Source organism: Bos mutus, chromosome 17 (assembly GCF_027580195.1).
Source record: "Bos mutus isolate GX-2022 chromosome 17, NWIPB_WYAK_1.1, whole genome shotgun sequence".
Taxonomy (NCBI): Eukaryota; Metazoa; Chordata; class Mammalia; order Artiodactyla; family Bovidae; genus Bos; species Bos mutus.
In genome coordinates this window covers 19,226,053-19,248,253 of record NC_091633.1, presented here as the reverse complement: position 1 = coordinate 19,248,253, position 22,201 = coordinate 19,226,053, and the positions used below count along the sequence as shown (strand labels likewise).

Below are 22,201 nucleotides of genomic sequence, written 5' to 3'. Positions count from 1 at the left end.
GACCAAAACTGACTCAAGAACAAATGGAAAATCTGAACAGACCTATAACAAGTAAATAGATGGAATTAGTAACTTTACAACTTCCGTGAAGAAAAGCCAAGGACCAAATGACTTCATTGGTGAATATGTCTTCCTCCAAATTGAGGGGTTTTGAATTTTATAGAGAAAGACAAGGAGAGAGAGAGAGAATAAGAACCATAGAAAAGTGGGAAATAATGTTTTCCCCCAGAACATAACTCTAACTTGGTCTGTAGGAATGAATTTGGAAGATAATCTGTATTTGTACACAATATTTACTGGTAGATAACCAATTTCTTCCTGTCCACTAAATAATGTAGAGCAAAAACTGAAAGAAGCACCAGTTTGAAGCAGTGTCAAATATCAGCCAGTCTGGAGCATCCCAGCGTCTTGGTCTTGTCCCAAGTATCAGGAAGAAAATACAAACCTCTTACAGTCCAACCGTCTGATCATAATTACTGTGAAAGATCTGGGGCACTTTCTTTTCACTTTTTCCCATGCATACAAAATACATGTGTCTTTTTTTGCAAATCTGGTTTGTGTATATATTCTTTTTGTATCCTGCTTTTTACACTGTATCTTAGTAATCACCTAATATTTTCAAAGAAGCTACATATTCTCAATGTAACACTCCCAGGAATGGTCTTTAGACATAACATCATTGGTTATGGATACAAATGAACCTTAATCATTACTATGTCACAGCTCTAACTGGTAACATTTTCATGTATAGCATTTATTGAGTTATATTATGTGTAACTGATGTTGCTGCTACTGCTGCTGCTAAGTTGCTTCAGTCGTGTTCGACCCTGTGCGACCCCATAGATGGCAGCCCACCAGGCTCCCCCGTCCCTGGAATTCTCCAGGCAAGAATACTGGAGTGGGTTGCCATTTCCTTCTCCAATGCATGAAAGTGAAAAGTGAAAGTGAAAGTGAAGTCGTGTCCGACTCTTAGCGACCCCATGGACTGCAGCCCACCAGGCTCCTCCGTCTATGGGATTTTCCAGGTAAGAGTACTGGAGTGGGGTGCCATTGCCTTCTCCAGTAACTGATGTTAAACTATGTATAATTTTCTGTATAAGTAAAACTATATGGTAGCATATTATTTACAGATTGTACTATACAGATTTTTTTTTTTTTTACTATTATTTATTTGGCTGCCTTGGGTGTTAGTTGCAGCATGCGGGATCTGAGCTTTCATTTCAGTGTGTGGGGTTCTCTCTAGCTATGCCCCAGAGTCTGCAGAGTGAGCACGGGCCTTAGTACCTTAGGCACGCGGGCCTCTAGTCATGGCACACGGGCTCCAGAGTGGGCATGGGCCTCAGTACCTTAGGCATGCGGGCCTCTAGTTGTGGCACACGGGCTCCAGAGCATGCAGGCTCAGTAGTCGCAGAGCACAGGCTTACTGGCCTCACAGGCCATTGGATCTTAGTTCCCTGACCAGGGATCGATAAGGAGTCCCCTTCATGGCAAGGTGACTTTTTAACCACTGGACCACCAGGGAATTCCCTGCACCATATGATTTTAATAGTATGAGTATACGCATGTGCTACCGCTTACTATGAGCCAGAGGAGACTGGGGCTAAAACTACAATCTTTGATGACAGACCTCTATTCGAACCCTGGCTCTGCCATTTTCCATGTGACTTTGGGTGAGTAATGTGATGTTCCTTATCTTCAGTTTCCCTTTTTGAAAAGGCAGGTAATATGGTGAACGATTTGCAATAGAGCTGATCTGCAGCTTACTGTGACAGTGTATCTAAGCATGGACATAATGATTAAAACACAGTCAACAACTCAACAGCCATTAAGAGTTCTTGTGATTATGATACTTTCTACGCCCTTGCTGATTACAATGCACGCAATTATATCATTTATAAATATAGAAACTATAATGTAAATGATATGTGTACATTCTAAACACAACATACGATTTAAATTCAATTCAGAAATAGGACAGTAACTCAAAGATGACAGAAAGAAATCCCAAAGTGCCTGGAGTTATTCATACCCAGAGCATTCCAAAGATCTCAGGGAACATGCTTGGCACAAATCACTCTGTAGGTGATTCACCTCTGACTCTCTTTCCTTAAATGACTGATCAAAACTCACTGCCCAACAAGCAGAGAGCTGGCAGCTTTGGCATCACGACTTTCTTTCCCAAGCCTAGTTTGCAAGTGTTGGTTGAAGAGGCAGGTTCTGCTACGTGTCTGAACAAGGTTCACGCTTGGGAGAGGAACCCTGGAGCTAGAATGAAACACCACAGCCTTCCAAGGGCCCCTGTGGGCGGGCAGAGGCGGGGAGGAGCGGGAGCCCCCAAGGCCACCCAAAATGCTCTGGCTGGCTTCAACCCGGTCTTTTATTGGCATTCTCATGCTGGCCCGTCATCTGCTAAGGCAGGGAGCTTTAACCATTCTGAGGCCCAGGCCCCATTCCCAGAGATCCTGATTTAATTGGTCAGGGGTGGAGTATGAGCAGTCATAGCTTAACAAAGCTCCCCAGGGGATATGAATGTGTGGCTAAGGTTGAGAAGTTATGGCTTTAGGGCAGGGGAACTCAAACTATATCAGGTATAAAGATGACTAGGAGGCCCTGTTAAAACACGGACTGTTGGTCACATCCCCAGGGTTTCTGATTCTGCAGGTCTGGGATGGGGGCCGAGAATCTGCTTTGCTTACAAATCCCCCTGTGAGGACTGTGCTGCTGGTGTTGGGGGCCACAGCTTTGAGAATCGGTTCTTACACCGCAGTGCTTGATGGAGGTGATACTTGTGCCGAAAAGAAGCAGCACCAGCTCTTGTGATTTTCACTGAGGGTAATGATGGGTGGCAGCTGTGATGCATGGTCTAATTCTTCAGGCCTACATCTGTCTCCTCCATTAAGCTGTAGCAATGGCATTCATCTCTATTTCCACTGCAGCTTCCTCATTCAGAAGGCCCAGAGAAATGTTTACTGAATGAATGAATTCACTGTGGGCACAATGTAAAAAGTTCTGTTAAAACTTACAAAAGGCCTGGGACTTCCCTGGTGGTCCAGTGGTTAAGACTCCGAGCTTCACTGCAGGGGATGCAAGGTTCAATCCCTGGTCAGGGAACTAAGATTCCACATGCCACGTGGCGTGACCAAAAAAATAAACATAAAAATAAAAAAACCTCACAAAAGGTGTATTTCGAATAACTGCTTACTGCCCTAGTTAATTTAGTTCAATTTACTAGAAGTTACTGAGCATTTGGATTGGCATTGGCAAATGGAAGACTAGTCGTTTAATTATTACTAGGCGGCCCTGCATTCTAGTGTACACTTAGCCAATCAGTCAGCAAAGATTAAGCACCTACAAAGTGCCAGGCACTGGTCTGGGTCCTGTGAAGAAACACTTAGGAGACCACACACACACACACACACACACACACTCACTCCTGCTACAGTGAACTAACAGGAAGGCTCCATCACTGGCTGCTTAGCCTTGTGCCTACACCTGGGGGCTTTTCAAAACTATCCAGGCCCAGGCGCCACCCCAAAGTTCAACAGATTGGAGGCTGAGCCCAGGTATCAGTACTTTTTAAGTGCCCCCAAGTGATTTTAACACGGTTGGACTCCGTGGCTCTAAAAGATTTCAGTGCCTGAATGCAGGAGGTTGACATCCAGGGCTGGAGGAGTGTTCAGTAAGGGGGACTTGGGAAGACTGCCTCAGAAGAGGTGGGCCACTGAGGATCCAGGCAGTGGGAGGGGAGGGGAAGGCACTCTAGGCTGGGAAACAAGTGTGAGGAGGGGGGAAGCAAGGGAAGGGTGCCCACGAAACCCTTCCAAAGCACCCTCTGTGTGTCTCCCATTGCTGCTGTAACAAACGATTACACCCATAGCGGCTTGAAGCACACAGACTGACCTCACAGTTCTCAAGGCCACAAGTCTGGAATGGGTGTGAAGGGCCAGAACCAAGGTGTTGTTGGTAGGGCAGCATCCCTTCTTCCTTCTTTCCTTTTCCAGCTTCTGGAGACAACCAGCATTTTTTGGCTTATGGCCCCCTCCCACCTTCAAAGCCTGCAAGCCCATCACCCTTTTGAACCTCTTCTTCTGTCATCATGGCTTCTCCTTAAACTCTGGCCCTCCTGCTTCCCTCTTATTTATTTGGCTGCTCTGGGCCTTAGTTATGTCATGCAAGATCTAGTTCCCCCACCAGGGATCAAACCCTGGCCCCCCGCATTGGGTGTGTGGAGTCTTAGCCACTGGACCCCCAGAAAAGTCCCGGGCCTCCCTCTTATAAAGACCCTTGTAGTTACACTGGGCCCACTGGGTGATCCAGGATAATCTCCTCATCTCCAGACCCTTGATATAATCATACAAGTGAAATCCCTTTTGCTAGGTAAGGTAGCATGTTCACAGGGAGTTACCCCCCTATATTCTATGCCTCCCCATTCTAGGCAACACTCTGGGAATGCTGAACCCCAGGATCCCCTCCCTAGATAACCCAGGCCCATTCCTAGGGCCTGTGGGGGTCTTGTCCTGAAGTCACCCACCTGAGAGGAACCTAAAGTGGTGATGGTTGCGTGACTCTGTGAACATACTAAAAGCCATTGACTTGCATACTTTAAAAGGTCGAATTATGTGATCTGTGATATAGCTCAATAAAGTTGTTTAAAAGGAGGAAAAATACAGAGTTCCCTGGTGGTCTAGCGGTTAGGAGTCTGTGTTTCCACTGCATGGTCACAGGAGATCACGCAAGCCACGTGGCATGGCGAAAAATAGTAATAATGATAAAAGGAGGGACCTCCCTGGTGGTCCAGTAAGAATCCACCTTCCAATGTAGGGAATGTGGGTTCGATCCCTGCACTGATGTGGGTTGGGGAACTAAGATCCCACATGCCTTGGGATAACTAAGCCTGTGCCGCAACTACTGAGTACACGGGCCACAACAAAGACCTGATGCAACCAAATAAAAAAATAAACATTTTTTTAAAAAGAAAAATAAAAGGAAGAAAACTAATACAGAGGTGAAGCAACGGCAAAGACAAGTAACAAGGCAAATAATATCAGTATTTTTGAAAATACATTTTTCACTATGACTATGATCTATTCTTTAATCATCATTAAACCAGTCAAGATGACAACATGCTTGTAAAAAAAATTCAAACACTGGAGATGCAAAGGATGGAAGTAAAGTGCCCTATCATTCCTCATCCCGCAGCAATAACCAGTGTTCCATGTCCTGACTTACAGGATTTCTTCCTCGTTTGCAGTAAGAGGCACATGTCAAAACAGAATGTGGGGTCCGAGGCCAGCCTGCTGGGGTGCAGATCCCGGCCCTGCCCTCAGTAGCTCAGTGGCTGTGCGGGCTTCCTCCTCCCCCGAGGCCTTACTTTCCCTGGTGGTGAATGGAGATGATGAAAGCATTCCTTGCTGTGAGGACTGGACGCCAGGGAGGCTGGCGTGGCGCTTGGCGCCCAGCGAGCGCTCAAGCGAGAAGAGCTGGTCGGCTGCTGCCACTGTCGGTGTTATGACACTATGACCAGCTGTGCTCTCTTTCAGTAGCCGCTCCGCACTTCAGGATTTCTTTCTTTAGATGCTGTGAGTGCGGCAGGCAGAAGTCCTGTCCTGATCTCTGTGGGCAGGCACAGCGCTCCCTGGTGTGGGGTTCTCAGTGGACCAGGAAGGCCTCCCCACAACACTGGTTATTGCTGCGGGATGAGGAATGATAGTGCATCGTTCCTCTCGCCTTCAGGATGGAAACGCCTCCTGGTATTTATGTCTCAGAGCAAATCCAGCACACCAGGGACCTCTCTTCAAAGGGCGCGTTTCCAAACTCCCCTGGGGTCTTCGTCAGAGCAGAAACTACCCATGACCCCTCGCTCGGATTTCTCCTCCCTCTAGAGGGGCCGCTGTACCACTTGGCTCTGCTCCCTCCACCCCAGCTGGGACCACGGTTTAGCCACAAAGATCAGCGCACAAGGCTTTGGGAGGATTTGTTCGTTTATCTTTCTGGGTTTTGTTCTGAATACAAAAGCAATACAAGCTACTGCCTGTAGTTAAGAAAAATTAAATTCTTCAGGAATGTATGTAAGATGCTCCCCTCTCCCTGGCAATTTACAACCAAACCATCTATTAAGGAGGATGGATGCAACTAAATGGGAAGTTTTGTCGTTTGTAGACCCTGGATATGGGCTTATGCTGCAGATTCGGAAATACAAGCTAAAAGCTGAGTTGGCGTGGCCAGTAGAGGGAGAGGAGGGGTGCTGCTGGGGGAGGGAAGAGGGGGAGCTAGGAAGCCCCCTGGGGTGGTCATCAGGACTGGGAAGGAGGTCTAATTAGCAGAGGTTTTGGAAGGGGGCATGGTTTGTTTTTTACTTTTTGGCCGCTCCACTCAGCATGTGGGATCTTAGTTCCCTGACCAAGGATTGAACCCTTGCACCACTCCCCACCCCCGGAATTGGAAGCACAGAGTCTTAACCACTGGAGTGCCAGGGAAGTACTAATAAGCAGTTTTAGGGAAACTGCTGTGAAATGTGGTTACGCTTGAAACTTTCTGGTGATTCCCAGTTTTTCAGGAAAGTTGTCTTGCATGGATTGGGCTTTCTGCTTTTGTGGAAACGGAGGAAGGAGCTGAGTGTCGGGTCTGGAATGACCTGGAGTCTGCACACGCACATGGGGGAGGGGCTGCGAGCCCAGGAGAGCAAGAGTCCCCAGGGCAGCCCCAAACTCTGATGGACCAGGGCCAGGTTCCAGCTGGTACTGGAGGCCCCAGCTGACAGGAAGTGATGCACAGAAATTAGGGTTTAGAAGCTCTTATGAGTTCCATGCCTCAGAAGTCAGTATTGCTAAGCGTCTGGAACAAGTTCTTTCAGTTCTTCTAGATCTACGTATTATTGTTAATGAAGGGAGGCCATGCTTTACATACTGTTTTGCAACTTGCCTTTTGTCCTTCAGTAACAAAACCAGCACATTCTTTCTGAGTTGAGAATCACAGGTTGGCTTCCCTGGCGGTCCAGTGGTTAATAATCTGCCTGCCAATGCAGGGGACCAGGGTTCTATCCTTGCTCTGGGAAGATCCCATGCACCACAACTACTGAGCCTGTGCTCTGCAACAAGAGAAGCCACGAAAGGCAGAAGCCTGCTCACCGCAACTAGAGAGCAGCCCCTGCTCACCTCAACGAGAGAAAGCCCGCACGCAGCAATGAAGACCCAGCACAGCCAAAAATAAATAAATTAAAAAAAAAAGAATCATAGGTCAATTTCACTGTTCAGTAACTACTAAATGTAGGTGTGTCTGGCTTGATTTATCCAATCTCCTGTCAACGGACGTTAAGATTGTTTTAATTTTTCATTATTATATAAACTATCCTCGGAGAAGGCAATGGCACCCCACTCCAGTACTCTTGCCTGGAAAATCCCATGGATGGAGGAGCCTGGTGGGCTGCAGTCCTTGGGGTCGCGAAGAGTCGGACATGACTGAGCGACTTCACTTTCACTTTTCACTTTCATGCATTGGAGAAGGAAATGGCAATCCACTCCAGTGTTCTTGCCTGGAGAATCCCAGGGACGGGGGAGCCTGGTGGGCTGCCGTCTATCGGGTCGCACAGAGTCGGACACGACTGAAGCAACTTAGCAGCAGCAGCATAAACTATCCTGCAGTAGTTGTAAGATCTTCCCTGTAGCTCAGACGGTAAAGAATCTGCCTGCGATGCAGGAGACCTGGGTTTGATCCCTGGGTCAGGAAGATCTCCTGGAGAAGGGAATGGCAATCCACTCCAGTATTCTTGCCTGGAGAATCCCATGGATAGAAGAGCCTGACAGGCTACAGTTCGTGGGGCTGCAAAGAGTCGGACACGACTGAGTGACTAACTCATTGCAATAGTTATATGTCACTGTTACCCTTGCCTGAGTTTTTCTGTAAGATACATTCCTCAAAGTAGAATTGCTGGATCCAAAATGAGCATATTTAAAAAGCTAAGCGATTATTTATTTTGTCTCCAAATTCTCCTGCTGCTAAGTCACTTCAGTCGTGTCTGACCCTGTGCAACCCCATAGACAGCAGCCCACCAGGCTCCTCCGTCCCTGGGATTCTCCAGGCAAGAACACTGGAGTGGGTTGCCATTTCCTTCTCCAATGCATGAAAGTGAAAAGTGAAAGTGAACTCACTCATTCGTGTCCGACTCTTAGCGACCCCATGGACTGCAGCCTACCAGGCTCCTCCGTCCCCGGGATTCTCCAGGCAAGAGTACTGGAGTGGGTTGCCATTGCCTTCTCCAAACTCTCCTAAACAAGGCTAAAGTTGCAGAATATACCAAATACTTATTAATTACTCTGAGATCAAATCATGAAGTCAGGGATTCTATCTTCCTCATTGTCTTTGCAGTCAAACATGACTGGTGAGCATCATTCAATTATTCATTTATTAATTCAACCAAGATTTGCTGAGCATCCACCATGTGAGCTCTTGTTGGGCCCATGCCTCTCTGCCAGGATTGGCCTTAATTGGCCTAAGAGGTCGCACTGCTGTGAATTCACTGTGAAAACATCAAGAATGTATAACACTCGGAAAGCTAAATAGGAACATAGCCACAAGGGACCAGGGAACACACGTGGCATGAAGCGTAGGCCAAGCCCAACAAGATAGTCCAAAGACCCGGAAGAGGAAAGAATACACCTATAAAGATGGAAGACAAAACTTTCTCATGGGACTTCCCTGGTAGTCCTCGGGGCAAACTAAGCCTGCACGCCACGACCACTGAGCCCACGTGCCTCAACTAGAGAGAAGCCAATGCAGCCAAAAAAACACTTTCTTGTATGTGAAATCAGCTATACAGACTAGTGAAGGAACCCTAACTTAGGAACCCAAACCTAAGTTTGAGCTCCTTATACAACATCATAAACACTGCAGACCTTTCTTTTGAAAAATGAAGATTTGTAGGAGCAACCCACCCCGACCTCTTTGGCTGTGTTCTGCAGAAGATGGGTGGGGTTAGGGATCCTTTAGGGAGGGTTATATTCTTGTATAATTTGGCTTCAGTTTGCCACACTGACTAGATACAAATTCCCAAGTCAGTTTAAATGACATAAAGAAAAATATAAATAATGTCTAGCCTTGGGGGAGGTCGGGGGTGGTTGGTTTGAATCTCTAAGTCTTTCATGTAACCAAATGCTAAAATACTCTATGAGCTGGGCCTACTTCTTCATAGAACTTCTCGGGGCAGGGGGAGCAGCTGCATCTCAGTAGGAAATGTTTCATGAACCAGGGCAAAGCCTGGGTCTGAAAGTTTCAAAGCCCCCAAAACATTTTTTATTAAAATCGGTATAAATCTGATGAGAACAAGAGATCAAAAAGTTCTCCCCGAGGAGCTTCAGCAATAAACGCGCTCCTCAATGAACACATCTGGATCGGGGGCCTTCAGAGAACGTCTCCAAAGAGTAAACATGTTTTTTAAGTGGATGAAAAACCCTGGAATCCAGGGGATTTATGAAGACACTGGGGCACCGGAACCCCTTTTGTGGCAGCTGGGGTGGGGGACTCATGCAAGAGCCAGTGATAACCCGGCAGTGACCATTTTCATTATTTTTGTTTCTATGTGGGTAAATAATATTCAGTATCACTTTAAAACATTTGTGGCAGGCTAACCTTTTTTTCCTGGTATTTTTTTTGTGGGGGGGAACACCAGGAAGCTTGTGGGAACTTAGTTCCTTGACCACGGATAGAAGCCTGGGCTGTCATCAGCGAAAGTGCGGAGTACTAACATAACTGGGCCACCCGGGAATTCCCTCTGGGTACTTATTACTCATCAGCAAGAACTTCAATAGGTGATTAAGTTTTATTATTTTTGCCCAAAGATACGACAATGGAGTGAGCCTTCAGTGATTACACCTCTTACTTCCAGAGAAAGCAGAAAAACCAGTCACTCTGTGCCACCCTCGAGCACTTTGCGTGGCAGGTGGGTGACAGGCACAGAGGTTAAACATCCAGAATTCACTTCTTGACAAAACAGTACTGCAGAGGACACATTTACTTGAGCCCAGGGTTTAAAACCAAGAATCCTGAGTGACAAGGACTTCCTTGGTGGTCCAGTAGTTAAAAGAGTCCACCTGCCAACGCAGAGGACATGGGTTTGATCCCTGATCTAGGAGGATCCCACGTGCCGTGGAGCAACTGAGCCCATGCATGTCACAAGTACTGCACCAGTGCTGTAGAACCTGAGAGCTGCAAATACTGAGCCTACGTGGAGTAGCTACTGAAGCCCATGTACCATAGGGCCCGTGCTCCTCAATAAGAGAAGCGTATGCACCGCAACTAGAAAAAAGCCTGCACACAGCCACAAAGACCCAGCACAGTCAAAACTAAGTTAATAAATTTAATTTTATATATATATAAAAAGAATCCACCTTGCAGGTTTGATCCCTGGTCAGGGAACTAGATCCCACATGCTGCAACTAAGAGTTCTCATGAAGCACATAAAGATCCCTTATGCCACCACTAAGATCCTATGCAGTCAAATACATAAATAAATGTTTTTAAAAAATAATAATAAGCAAACAGAAGAAGGAGGAGAAAAAAAATTTTTTAAAAGGAAAATGCAGACCCTTAGATTCCATGGAGATTCTGAATGGCTAGATCTGGGATGGGGCCAGGGACTCTGATTTCTTAGTAAATGTTCCAGGTGATTCTATTGAACTTGCCAGCTTGAGAAATAGGGTTCTAGGCAATACGCTTTAGGAACACAGCTCTTAAAAAACACTTTCATGTGGGTTGCACAAACTTTCTGGATAGTTTCCATTTCTGGCCACATACTTTTACAAAATGCACACTGGTCAAAAGACTTTAAAGGAGCTTAAAAGAGTCTCAGGTGTTTTTAAGGTGCTCATTCAAGACCCAACTTGGGTTTGCGGGCTCTGAAAGTTCATTTCTCCAGACTCTATGTGGAGAATAAAAGTCATCTTCTAGTCACACTTGGAGAATTAAAAAAAGAGGTGACTCTGGGGAGGCCACTGAGGCCAAGGGAAATGACCAGGGTCATAGCTCACATCACTAAACTATGCTCAGACACCTAAGACGAACATCAAGTCTCAGCTGAGTTTCAGGAGTTATGTGTGATTGAGGGTGAGCCGTAAAAGGCTACATTTCTGGAAAACTATTTGGCAACTGGGCCTTAAAGTTCTGATCTGGTAATTCTGGTAATATTATCTGATCTGGTAATTCTATTTCTAGGACTTTGACCGAGGAAAACAATCAGAGAAGTACAGAAACCGTATGCAGAGATGTTCATCATAGCCATGTCTCTGACAGCCTAAATACTTCACACAACCTCTGTGTCATCAACTAAGGAATGGATCAACTGAATATATGGACTTAAGAAAGCATGTTGTCGATAGCAGACCAAAAAGCTTATGCACAGGAGAAGAGATGACTGACAAAATGAAAAAACAACCTATGGAACAGGAGAGAATATTTCCAAACCACACATCTGATAAGGGTTTGACACCTAAAATACATAAGGAACTCACAACCAATAGCAAAAAACCCAAATAACCCATTTTAAAAATAGGCAGAAGACCCAAGGGGATATCTTTCTAAAGAAGATATTCAAATGATCAACAAGTACATGAAAAGATGCTCACATCATTAACCATTAGGAAAATGCAAATCAGAAGCACAATGAGTTATCACCTTGTATCTGTCAGAACGGCTTTTATCAAAGACAGAGAAAACCAGTGCTCACAAGGATGTGAAGTTAAATGGGAATTCTTGTGCATTGTTGGTGGGAATGCATAAATAAAATATGCGCTGTGTCTGTGTGCATGATGGAACATTACTGGAATATTATCCAGCCATAAAGAAGAGGGAGTTCTTGCCATTTATGACAATGTGGATGGACCTTTAGGGCATTATGCTGAGTGAAATGTCAAACAGAGGAAGACAAACACTGTATGATCTCAAATTGTATGTGAAATCTGAAAAAAAAAAATTAAACTCATACAAACAGAAGACAGATTGGCAGTTGCCAGGGGAAGAAGGTGGAGAGTCGGAGAAATGGGTGAAAAGTGGTTAAAGGATATAAACTCCCAGGTATAAACAAGTCCTGGGGTTAGAAGGTACAACATAAGGACTCCAGTTAACAACACAAAGGACTTCCCTGGTGGTCCAGTGGTTAAGAATCCACCTTCAATGCAGAGGACACGATTTCAACCCTGGTAAGGGAGCCAGATCCCACACGCTGCATCTGAAGACCCCACATGCCACTAAGACCCAGAGAAGCCAAATAAAAACACAGTACTGTATATTTGAAAGCTGCTAAAATAGTAGATTTTAAAGTTCTTACCATACACAAAAAATTGTAACTCTGCAAGGTGATGGATGTGATACGTTAATTAACTAAGTCGTGGTGATCATTTTATAATATATATGTATACAAAATCACTATACTGAATACTTAAATGAACACAATGTTATGTCAATCAGATCTTCATAAAGCCAGGGGTAAAAAAACACATTATCAAGTAATTTTCACCACATGCTCACAAAACAAGAGTTACTGAGAATCCTGCTGTATACATACACGTATACACATACTCTGTAAAATGTTGAGATATGGCTTCCCTGGTGGCTCAGATGGTAAAGAATCCGCCTGCAATACGGGAGACCTGGGTTCAATCCCTGGGTTGAATCACAAGATCCCCTGGAGGAGGGCATGGCCACCTACTCCAGTATTCTTGCCTGGAGAATCCCCATGGACAGAGGAGCCTGGTGGGCTGCAATCCATGGGGTCGAAAAGAGTCAGACACGACTGAGTGACTAAGCATGCATGCATTTGCTGATCTATACCTACATACACCACATAACAACAATTCTTTTTAAAAATTTATATATCTATATCCAAACAGAAAACAATAGATAGAAGTCCACCAAAATGTTAATAATGACTACCTCTGAGTCATTTCTCTTCTTCTTTACAGTTCTATTTTCTAAATCAAAGTTATAAAATTAAGCTATATCCTTTAAAAATCAAGTTTTCAGAGAACTGTTAATGAAATGGGAAATGTGTATGACAATACTAAGCGAAAATATAGGATGAACATATATATCCAATATGGTACTCATTCATTTTTAAACATTATATATACATGCATTATATATAAATCAATCTAGGAAGATACCAATAACTGAAGTCTCCGTGTAGTGGAATTACAAGTAATTATGTTCTTCATTTCACTTGTGTATCTTTTCCAAACTTTCTACAATGAGAATGTGCTAGCATTTTAAGTCAGAAAGAAAACCCAGTCAGTTGCTTTTTTTTTTTGGCTGTTCCTTGTGGCATGCAGGATCTTAGTTCCCCGGGTGATGGAACTCAAGCCCCCTGCAGTGGCAGTGTGGAGTCTTAACCACTGGACTGCCAGGGATATTCCAATCAGTTGCATTTTAAGCCACAGTTTCCATGAGGACCACTTCCTCTGGTCCTTGTTGGGAGCCCCTTGCATTTGGTGGTGAGCTGTGAGGTGCCAAGGAAGGGCCATGTCTCCCGAGCTCCATCCCCAGCCTGGGATGAGCAGCCACCTCAAGGGCAGCCCATTCACACAGGCCAGGTGAACTGTAGCTACACAGGGAAATGATCACAATAGTGAGCATCCACTGAGATCTTTCTATGCAGCCTACACTGTGCCAAGCGCTGTGCAGGCATCACCTCCCTGAACCCCATGAGGCTGGTCCTCATGCATCGAGGGCCCTTCTGTCTAATTCCGGAAAGGTGGCGCTAGTTGTAAAGAACCTGCCTGCCAGTGCAGGAGTAGGTAAGAGACACAGGCTGGATCCCTGGATCCGTAAGATCCCCTGGGGGAGGGCATGGCAACCCACTCCAGTATTCTTGCCTGGAGAATCCCCATGGACAGAGAAGCCTGGCGGACTACAGTCCATGGGGTTGCAGAGAGTCGGACGCGACTGAAGCGACTTAGCAGGCACGCATGCTCTCACCAACCACATCAAACTCTGGCAAAGAATCCGCCTGACAGGGGTATCTTTACGGTAAGTCTGTTTCTAAGCAGTGCCTCAGCTATGCCCAGAACCTCCTTTCTGACCCATTTATGTAAGAATGGTGTTAGATTTTTACTTTGGCCTATGATGACGGCTCCCTGAGGTCGTTTTTTTATAAATAACACGTCCTGCCTGCGCTTGTTTTCCTTCTACCTACCTCCCCTTCCGATGGGTAAAAGCCAATTGCTCTCATGACAAAAGGAAGCTCCGACAGGCAGATGTGTTCCGACACCTTTCTGGTCTCCATTGTATCGATACCTTGACTACGGAGCTGAGAATAGTAAAAATAGTCTTCCAGCTCCTACGTGGAAATAAAGTGGAAACACAACATGCATTTTTGGCTTTAGTCTGAAGCAGCCATTAAGACTTCAAGGACATTTTCTAGAAAGTACATTTTGAGCTCAGTGGGGAAAAGAGCTTTGGGAAAAATAAAAAAAAGCAAGAAGGTTAACCCCGGGCACATTTGTTTTACAAACTTAACTAGATGTTTCGGGGAAGTGTTTATTCTGAGGACAATTACCCTGTAGAATTTTCCTTCCCTGCCACCAGACACCAGACCATAGAACGGGGTCAGGTCTTCGCCCCCGAGAGAAACCGCTGCCTCCAGGGCACTAGAACAATAAAAGAAACATCGTTATTAGAGAGCACTCAGGCGGGAACGAGGTGGCCCACAAGTCCTGCAGGCTGCAGACCTCTGAAGGGCATTACAGTGCGGATACAACTAGGGTCTCTGTAAATTTGCTAAGCAAATTCCCTCCAAAATGAAGCTGCAAATGGAAAATTCAATTTCAAGTGTGGTACCCGGTGGCTTGGGGCCCCTGTCTTAAAGATGGTGATACTCTCTCGGATGACAGGGCAGGCGCCTGGCAATCTGTCTGCAATCTTTGGGGAAATCTTCTAGAGGAAGAGGAGGGTCCCCATGTGCTGAGCCCACGGACCACCCCCAGCAGAGCGGCCGTGCTGTAACCTTAGATCTGCGTGTGACCAGAGCCAGGGGAATGGGATGTGGCACAGGTGGATGGCCAGCACTAATTGCTTCCATAAAAACTCAGGAGGCCACAAGGGGCCCACATTGGTCAGATAAAAATAGCCCTCTGCTCTCTAACACAGGGTCAGATTTTTCCAAAAATAGGCCCTTTAAGTGGTAAGAAAACCTACTTTTTATGTGAGGCTGACTCTGTCTCATACAAAATGCTAATAATACAAAATCATTTTAATAATCCACTGACTGGATTTCTGCTCATCAGACCACTAACTTCTTTGGAGGATGATTAAGACACACTTTGTAGAGACTATGGTGGGGAAGTGGTTAAGTATACCGAATCTGGAGTGAAAGGGACATGCCTGTGACCCCCTGGCTCTGCCTACAGAGAGCAGGGTGATCATGGGCAAGTGACTTTACTACTCGGGGCCTCAGTAATTACAGGGTCTGCCTCACGAGACAGTTGTGAAAATTAAAGTGAATGCACATAAAGGATTGGACACGAAGCCCTTTGTTTTTCTCCTGTGATGAATCTTTGTTGAGGTGTGGAATTGAATTAGGAAGATAGCATATGAATCCACAGCCTCACCACCTCACTCCATGCCTGGGGCAGTCCCTGAGCCCCTCGGAGCGAGTTTCCAGACCTGTACAACGGGGTTGTCAACAGTCCCTATGTCGCCAGATAGCTGTGAGGATAAATCAGGCGATGCTTGGAAAGCACGGGACCCAGGGCCTGGCCCAGGGTTATTAGTACTGTTGACCTGGGTCAACCTCCACCGTTCCTGCAGGAGTCAGCCACCAAACAGTCCTCAGTCCTCAGTCCGGACCCCGCACAAGCCCCACCCAAGTAGGATGCTGGTGGTCTGTGGAGCTGCTGTACTCTCCAGGTGGGCCTGGGCTCCAGGTGGGCCTGAGGCCCGTCTCCAGTTGGGCCCAGCCTTCACCCAAGTCTTGGCTCTGATATTAGCCATCGAGGCAGGAGTCTGGCTAAGAGGGCGCCTGCTCTGAGGCTCCGAGGCCAGCCTCAGGCCCAATCCCAACAGGCATGGTTCTGAAGCAGGGCCAGATTAAAGGCCCAATGTGACACGGAGGAGTCTGTCACCACCAGGAAAGCCCCAGGGAACAGGACCACTGAGCTCTGGATCCTATGGGAGCAGCCCTCCGCTGGTCAGAGCTGCAATACATCCCTGGCTCCCCAGCCACCGTCAGCTGATGGGAGAGCCAGAGGGACTGACTGGGCTTGTTCCACCAGAGCTGGGGGATGAGCCTTGCCTCAACTCTGGTGTGAAATCCAGGAACCATCAGAGGCCATGTTTCCACCGAGTGATGAAACCCGCCTCTGCAGAGTGACAGCGGGTTACGGCAGAGGTGAGCAGAGAGCAAATGCAGAGGGTGGGCAGTTCTGGCTGCGGGAGCGGTGACCTGAGATCCCAGGACGGGACTGGTCCTAACGTCCCCTTTCTCCCTAAGTTGGGTTTCTAACACTTGCCACGAAACAAGGGGTCATTGGGGAACAAGAGGGAGGCGCATTTACTGAGAATGCTCTTTCTACTGTGCCTAAGAATATAGTCAGTACTCGGGGAATGATCCAAAGCTGGAGAAGCTGTGAGACAGCAACCAACATAGAGCAGGTGCTCAGTAAAGCTTCCCTAGGGGAAGGGGAGGGGAGGCGGAGAGGAGGGGGAGGAGAGGGGGAGGGGGGGGAGGGGGGGGATAGCAATTGTAGACATCACTATCCTCAAAACAGCTCTGGGGTCCTCCCTGGCTGTCCAGTGTTTAAGACTTCCAGCTTCCCCCACAGGGGGCTCAGGTTCAATCCCTAGTAGGGGAACTAAGATCCCACATGCCTTGAGGTGCAGCCAAATAAATATACTGCCAAGTGCAAAACGCAGGTGCAGATGGGTGCATATAGCATGCAATATGAATATATATATATTTGTATAAAGATATCGTGGAGGGAGAATTCTCTGGCTGTCCATTGATTAGGGCTTGGCACTTTCACCGCATCTTAAGAGAGAGACATCAAAAACAAATAAATCAGCTCTGAACACAGTGGTAATATTCCCATTTTAACAGATGGAGAAACTGAGGCTCAAGGAAGGGAAGGAACTTGCCTCAGGTCACCAAGTAGCAGGGGAGATGGGATTTGCATCTGGGTCTTTCTGGCACTTGTCTGAGCAAGACTGCAGGATGCCAGGTGGGCGTGAGGTTGAGCACAAAAATGGGGGATTTAAAAACAGATGCCCGACAAGGAGAGAAAAAGGGTGGCCTGCCACCCAAGATAGGGGAAGGGAAAGTAAGAATGGGGGGCTCTGGGGGAAAGATGAAGGGAAGGGGTCTCCCAGGGGAAGTCTGAGACGCTGCAATGATAATTCGGGGGCCTAGGAGTTTGCTGATTAAGACGATGTGAACGTGACAGGATTTATCACCTTCATTTTACCCTACAACTTGCCATCAATAGACCTAGTAGGAAATTTCACCGGTTTACTTGTTTCGGGTTTTTACATTTCTTCCCATTAGTGAAGCACTGAACATATTAAAACACCAGAAGCAGTGATGAAGTGCTAATTAGTTTATAATGATCCTTTGTCCCCACAACAGATTAAATTGAAATTCTCGCAAGCCTGGATTCTGGCCATGTTCAGGAAAGCTACTGGAAAGCGAGTGCTCTTTTTTTTTCTTAAATCTCTGCCATTCCAGATCTCAAGATGATTGAGACAAGGACAAAAATGAAAAAAAAGGAAGATTCTGTCTTCCCACCAGGACGTCACTTGATCCCACCCATCCAGGTGACAGGCTATAGGTGTCAAAGGATTAAGCACCTCATGCTGGAGACGTGATGAGTAAGTTCTTTTCAAGGGGAGAGTTCACCTTCAGCTTCTAAATCCCCCAAATCTGCCCTCCTGGGTGAGAACAGAGGTGAAGGTCAGAGTTGCAACTGCGATCTGAAACCCCCTCGAAGTTCCAAAGCGGATTTACCTGGCTGGTCTTGCTTCTATTCACGTGAATGCCACTGAAGAGGGATGTGCACTTGGCAGACGGTGGGGGGTATACTTTATGTTTTATTTAGTTTTGGCTGCAGTGGGTCTTTGTTGCTGTCACGTGGGCTTTCTCTAGTTGCGGCGAGTTGGCTTCTCTTCTTGTGGAGCACCGGCTCTATGGCTTCAGTGGTTGCAGCACACAGGCTCAGCAGTTGTGGCACATGGGGCTTAGTTGCTCCATGGCATGTGGAATCTTCCCGGACCAGGGATCAAAACTGTGTCCCCTGCGTTGGTGGGTAGATTCTTATCCACTGTGCCACCAGGGAAGCCTAGGGGGTATTCTTTTCCTGGGGGTATTCTTTTACCCAACAAACAAACTGGGTTTGTTCTTTTAGGAAGGTACCTTTCTCTGGGCTGTTTTTACCCAGCTCCTCATGGGACCCTGCCAGGAAGAGGGGCATAGAAAAGGTGGTCAGGAAAGGAACTGGCTCCGCCCTGTGGCTATTCAATGAATTTGGAGAGATGAGAAGATTACTATAGTGGTAAACCTTCTTTTTAAAAAAAAAATTATTATTTTTTGGCCACACTGTTCATCATGTAGGATCTTCGTTCCTCAGCCAGGGATCGAACCTACAGCCCCTGCGATGGAAGCATGCAGTCCTAACCACTGGGCCGCCAGGGGAGTCCCTAACCTTTTTTAATAAGATCCTGCACTCCTAAGCAAATGCCTTTATAAGGAAGAAGAGATGAAAGGAAATCATTAATTTACTGAGTCTTGAGCTCAGTGCTGTGTGCTTTCCATAAGGATCCTATAAAAGTCCCTATTGTTGTCCCCTTCCCCACCCCTCCATTACACAGACAAGGAATCTAAAGATCAGAGATGCTAATCTCTGGGACCTAGGGCAGCCTAGGTCCCACAGCCAGCAGACAGCAGTCTTCAGATTCAAACCCATGTCTCTCTGACCTCAAAGTCTATGTCTCTCCTATGCCCGATCATGGAACTCCTCAGCCTCGCCCTAGGCAGAAATTCGCAGCTCAGGGCAGGGTGGTGAAAAGAGAAGACTGAAAATACACATTTCAGATAATACTCTTACTATTTCTGTAACACACATTTTGGAGATTCAGGCTTGATCTCTCTAGCTCGTGTGGATTTTCAGGCAACACAGTGAGAAGTATTTTGGGGGAAAGGGGCGTGGGTTCATGAGGTAGGATTACACGGTCTCGCCTGCAAATACCATGGGTCTCTGAGACAGAAGAGTAACCTGTCAGCCCGTTAATATGAACAAGTGTCTCAGGGAGCACCCTGAAGGCCATGCCTGAGTCTTGGCTGTCTTTAAACCTGCAGGCCTACCACAGTGCCCAGGATGTTGTAGGGTGTTTTTGTTTTTATTTTTTCTAATATTTATTTATTTGTCTGAACCAGGATGCGGCATCTTTTATTTTTTTTAGTTGCAGCATTTGGGATCTTCAGTTGCAGCATATGAACTTTTAGCTGTAGCATGTGGGATCTAGTTCCCTGACCAGGGATAGAACCCGGCCCCCTGCATTGAGAGCATGGAGTCTCAGCCACTGGACCACCAGGGAAGTCCTGTCATAGGGGTTTAATACCTGTCTGCTGTTGCTGAGTGAAAAGAAGGGGTGTACACGTGACACCCTCCTTAGGGGGCCAAGCTTTGCACCGCAACACACACCTTAAGTTGATTTCCCACTGCACCACTGACCGATCCTGCCCTCCTGCTGTGAAGGCACAGCAGCCGTCATAGGAAAGGGCCATGCCGGCCACCCCATTCGGGTGGCATATGAGGGCAGAGGTTTTATGTGGATTGCCATCAACTGGTAAGATCTGAAGTCCAACCTACAAAGGAAGAAAAGTGAAGTTGCTCAGTCGTGTTCGACTCTTTGCGACCCCAGGGACTGTAGCCCACCAGGCTCCTCTGTCCATGCGACTCTCCAGGCAAGAATACTGGAGTGGTTTGCAATTTCCTTCTCCAGGGGATCTTCCTGATCCAGGAATCGAACCCGGGTCTCCCGCATTGCAGGCAGACACTTTAACCTCTGAGCCACCAGGGAAGACTAGAAAGGAAGAAGTAACTAGATATTCAGACTAAGATACCCAGGCCAAAGGCCAGACTTGGCACAGTCACCTGTCAGCTCCAGATCTGTTTATGCGAAGGACCTGCCGGTCTGGAACTGCCTTCTCAGTGTGTGAGGGCTGCATTTCAAGCATTTTACATGGCTGGGGCTTCACATACACTGCGCCCTGCAGGGTGGCCCCTTGGGAGAGAGATGCCTGGTTCTACCAGGGACACAGAAAGGAAACTTCCCTCTTACCTTCATGGTCAGATGTCCAGGCTTTTCCAGGATAATTATGGCATTTTATGATCTTATACTTTTCCATATGGATTTGTAGTTTTTTTTTAAATTTTAGTTAATTTATTTATTTGGCTGTGCCACGTCTTAGTTTCAGCATGCAGGATCTTTAGTTGCTGCATGTGAACTCTTAGTCACTGCAAGTGGGATCTAGTTCCCTCACCAGGGATCGAACCCAGGGTCCCTGAGTTGGGAGCTCACAGTCTTAGCCACTGGACCACCAGGGAAGTCCCTAGATTAGTTATTAAATGTACAACTAAGTGTAACTAACTTGTCTTCATAAGAAAAGGAAAGGAAAGGAAAAATCCTTCGGTGTACTTTGGGGAGTAAAGAAAACAAGGGAAGTCTCCTAAGAGTCGTCCTCACTCAATTATGGCAGTTTGCAGTGTGGAGCAGGATAAGAGTCTCGGGCTTGGGGAAAGCCAGTGTTCTTAAGTCTGGTAACACCTGTGGCTACTTCCCAGTGCAGACACGCGGTCACCTTAGTGGGGCAGAGGGCAAACCGCTGGCACCTTGTCTCTGTTAATAAACACCACGTAGCGCTTCTGCAGTTCCAGAGTGGACTTCACTGGGAGGATTTGTATCTGCTCGATGGGAGATCCGTACACCGGCCCGAGGAGTGTCTTCCTGCAAGAGAAAAAAAAGAAACGCGTTCTAAATTCCACAAATCTGAACGCAGGTTTTATGACTTGTTCCCTTTCACAACGCCTCATACGTTTTAAAGATCTTGTTTTTTTTTTTTTTTTTTTGTATCATTTTAAAAGTCTTTATTGAATTTGTTACACTATTGTTTCTGCTTTATGTTTTGGCGTTTTGGCAGCGAGACGTGGGATTTTCACTCCCTCACGAGGGATTGAACCCACATCCTCTGCAATGGAAGGCAAAGTCTTAACCCCTGGACCATCAGGGAAGTCTACCCTATATGTTTTAAATTTTGAGTTTCTTGTCGCTTAACTAAGCCCACTGTTGTAAAGACCTCTCTCTCAACCGCTAATGGTGGCTGCAAATCAGAGGCAGCAGCTCCAGATGTTTCAGGGAAATTTCGCTTGTGAAGGATGCTCTTCCTGGCCGAGGCTCTGACTTTCCCCTTGACAGCTGAATGAAGGGAACATTATGCCTCGAGAATGCGTACACAAACAAGGGATGTAGAAAATGCTGCAAGGATGAGACGAGCATGGACAGGATGTGAGGAAACAGCCCCATCCTCCCAAGGTTGCCCAGGATCTTAGAGGGAGACCCCGTCTGGTGTCCAGAAATCTGACAGCAGGTCTGAGAGCAACTCAAGGGTCCCCCCAAAACTCTGTGCATCACACTCTAATGAATTGCACCCCTATCATGGTCAGATTTCTGATTTCAGATTCTCTTACAGTAATTAGGAACCTGATCCGAGGTGAGGCTGCCATAAGTGACCTCAAGCCTGGAGCTGCATTTGCTCTGCAGCTGGCAAAACCTGAGCTGCAGGACCCCTCCCTCACACACGTACCTTCTGAGGCCTGGGAGGGGCCCTTGCCATTTTTAATTTATTCCTAATTATATATCTTTTTAATTTAAAAAATTATATATATTTGTTTATTAACCAGTTAATTTATTTGGCTGCATCAGGTCTCAGCTCATGGGATTTTTGTTGCAGCGCATGGACTCTCTAATTGTGGTATGCAGACTCAGTAGTTCCAATGAGTATTTAGTCCCTCCCAAGCACGTGGAAGTGAAAGAAGAGAGTGAAAAAGTTGGCTTAAAGCTCAACATTCAGTAAACTAAGATCATGGCATCCGGTTCCATCACTTCATGGGAAATAGATGAGGATACAGTGGAAACAGTGGCTGACTTTATTTTGGGGGGGCTCCAA

General features: G+C 46.5%; 1 protein-coding gene across 3 annotated transcripts in view; it reads right to left on the bottom strand.

The window, feature by feature from the left end:
- CFAP251 (cilia and flagella associated protein 251) overlaps nt 1-22,201 on the bottom strand; it is a 74,226-nt gene that overhangs the window by 4,984 nt on the left and 47,041 nt on the right. For all 3 annotated transcript variants that reach the window (XM_070385596.1, XM_070385595.1, XM_070385597.1), the window contains 4 exons: nt 20,868-20,982; nt 19,677-19,840; nt 14,543-14,633; nt 14,180-14,323 (listed from right to left, as the gene is read on the bottom strand). In XM_070385596.1, the coding sequence (XP_070241697.1) occupies nt 14,180-14,323; nt 14,543-14,633; nt 19,677-19,840; nt 20,868-20,982 (514 nt within the window). The remainder of the gene's footprint in view (nt 1-14,179; nt 14,324-14,542; nt 14,634-19,676; nt 19,841-20,867; nt 20,983-22,201) is intronic.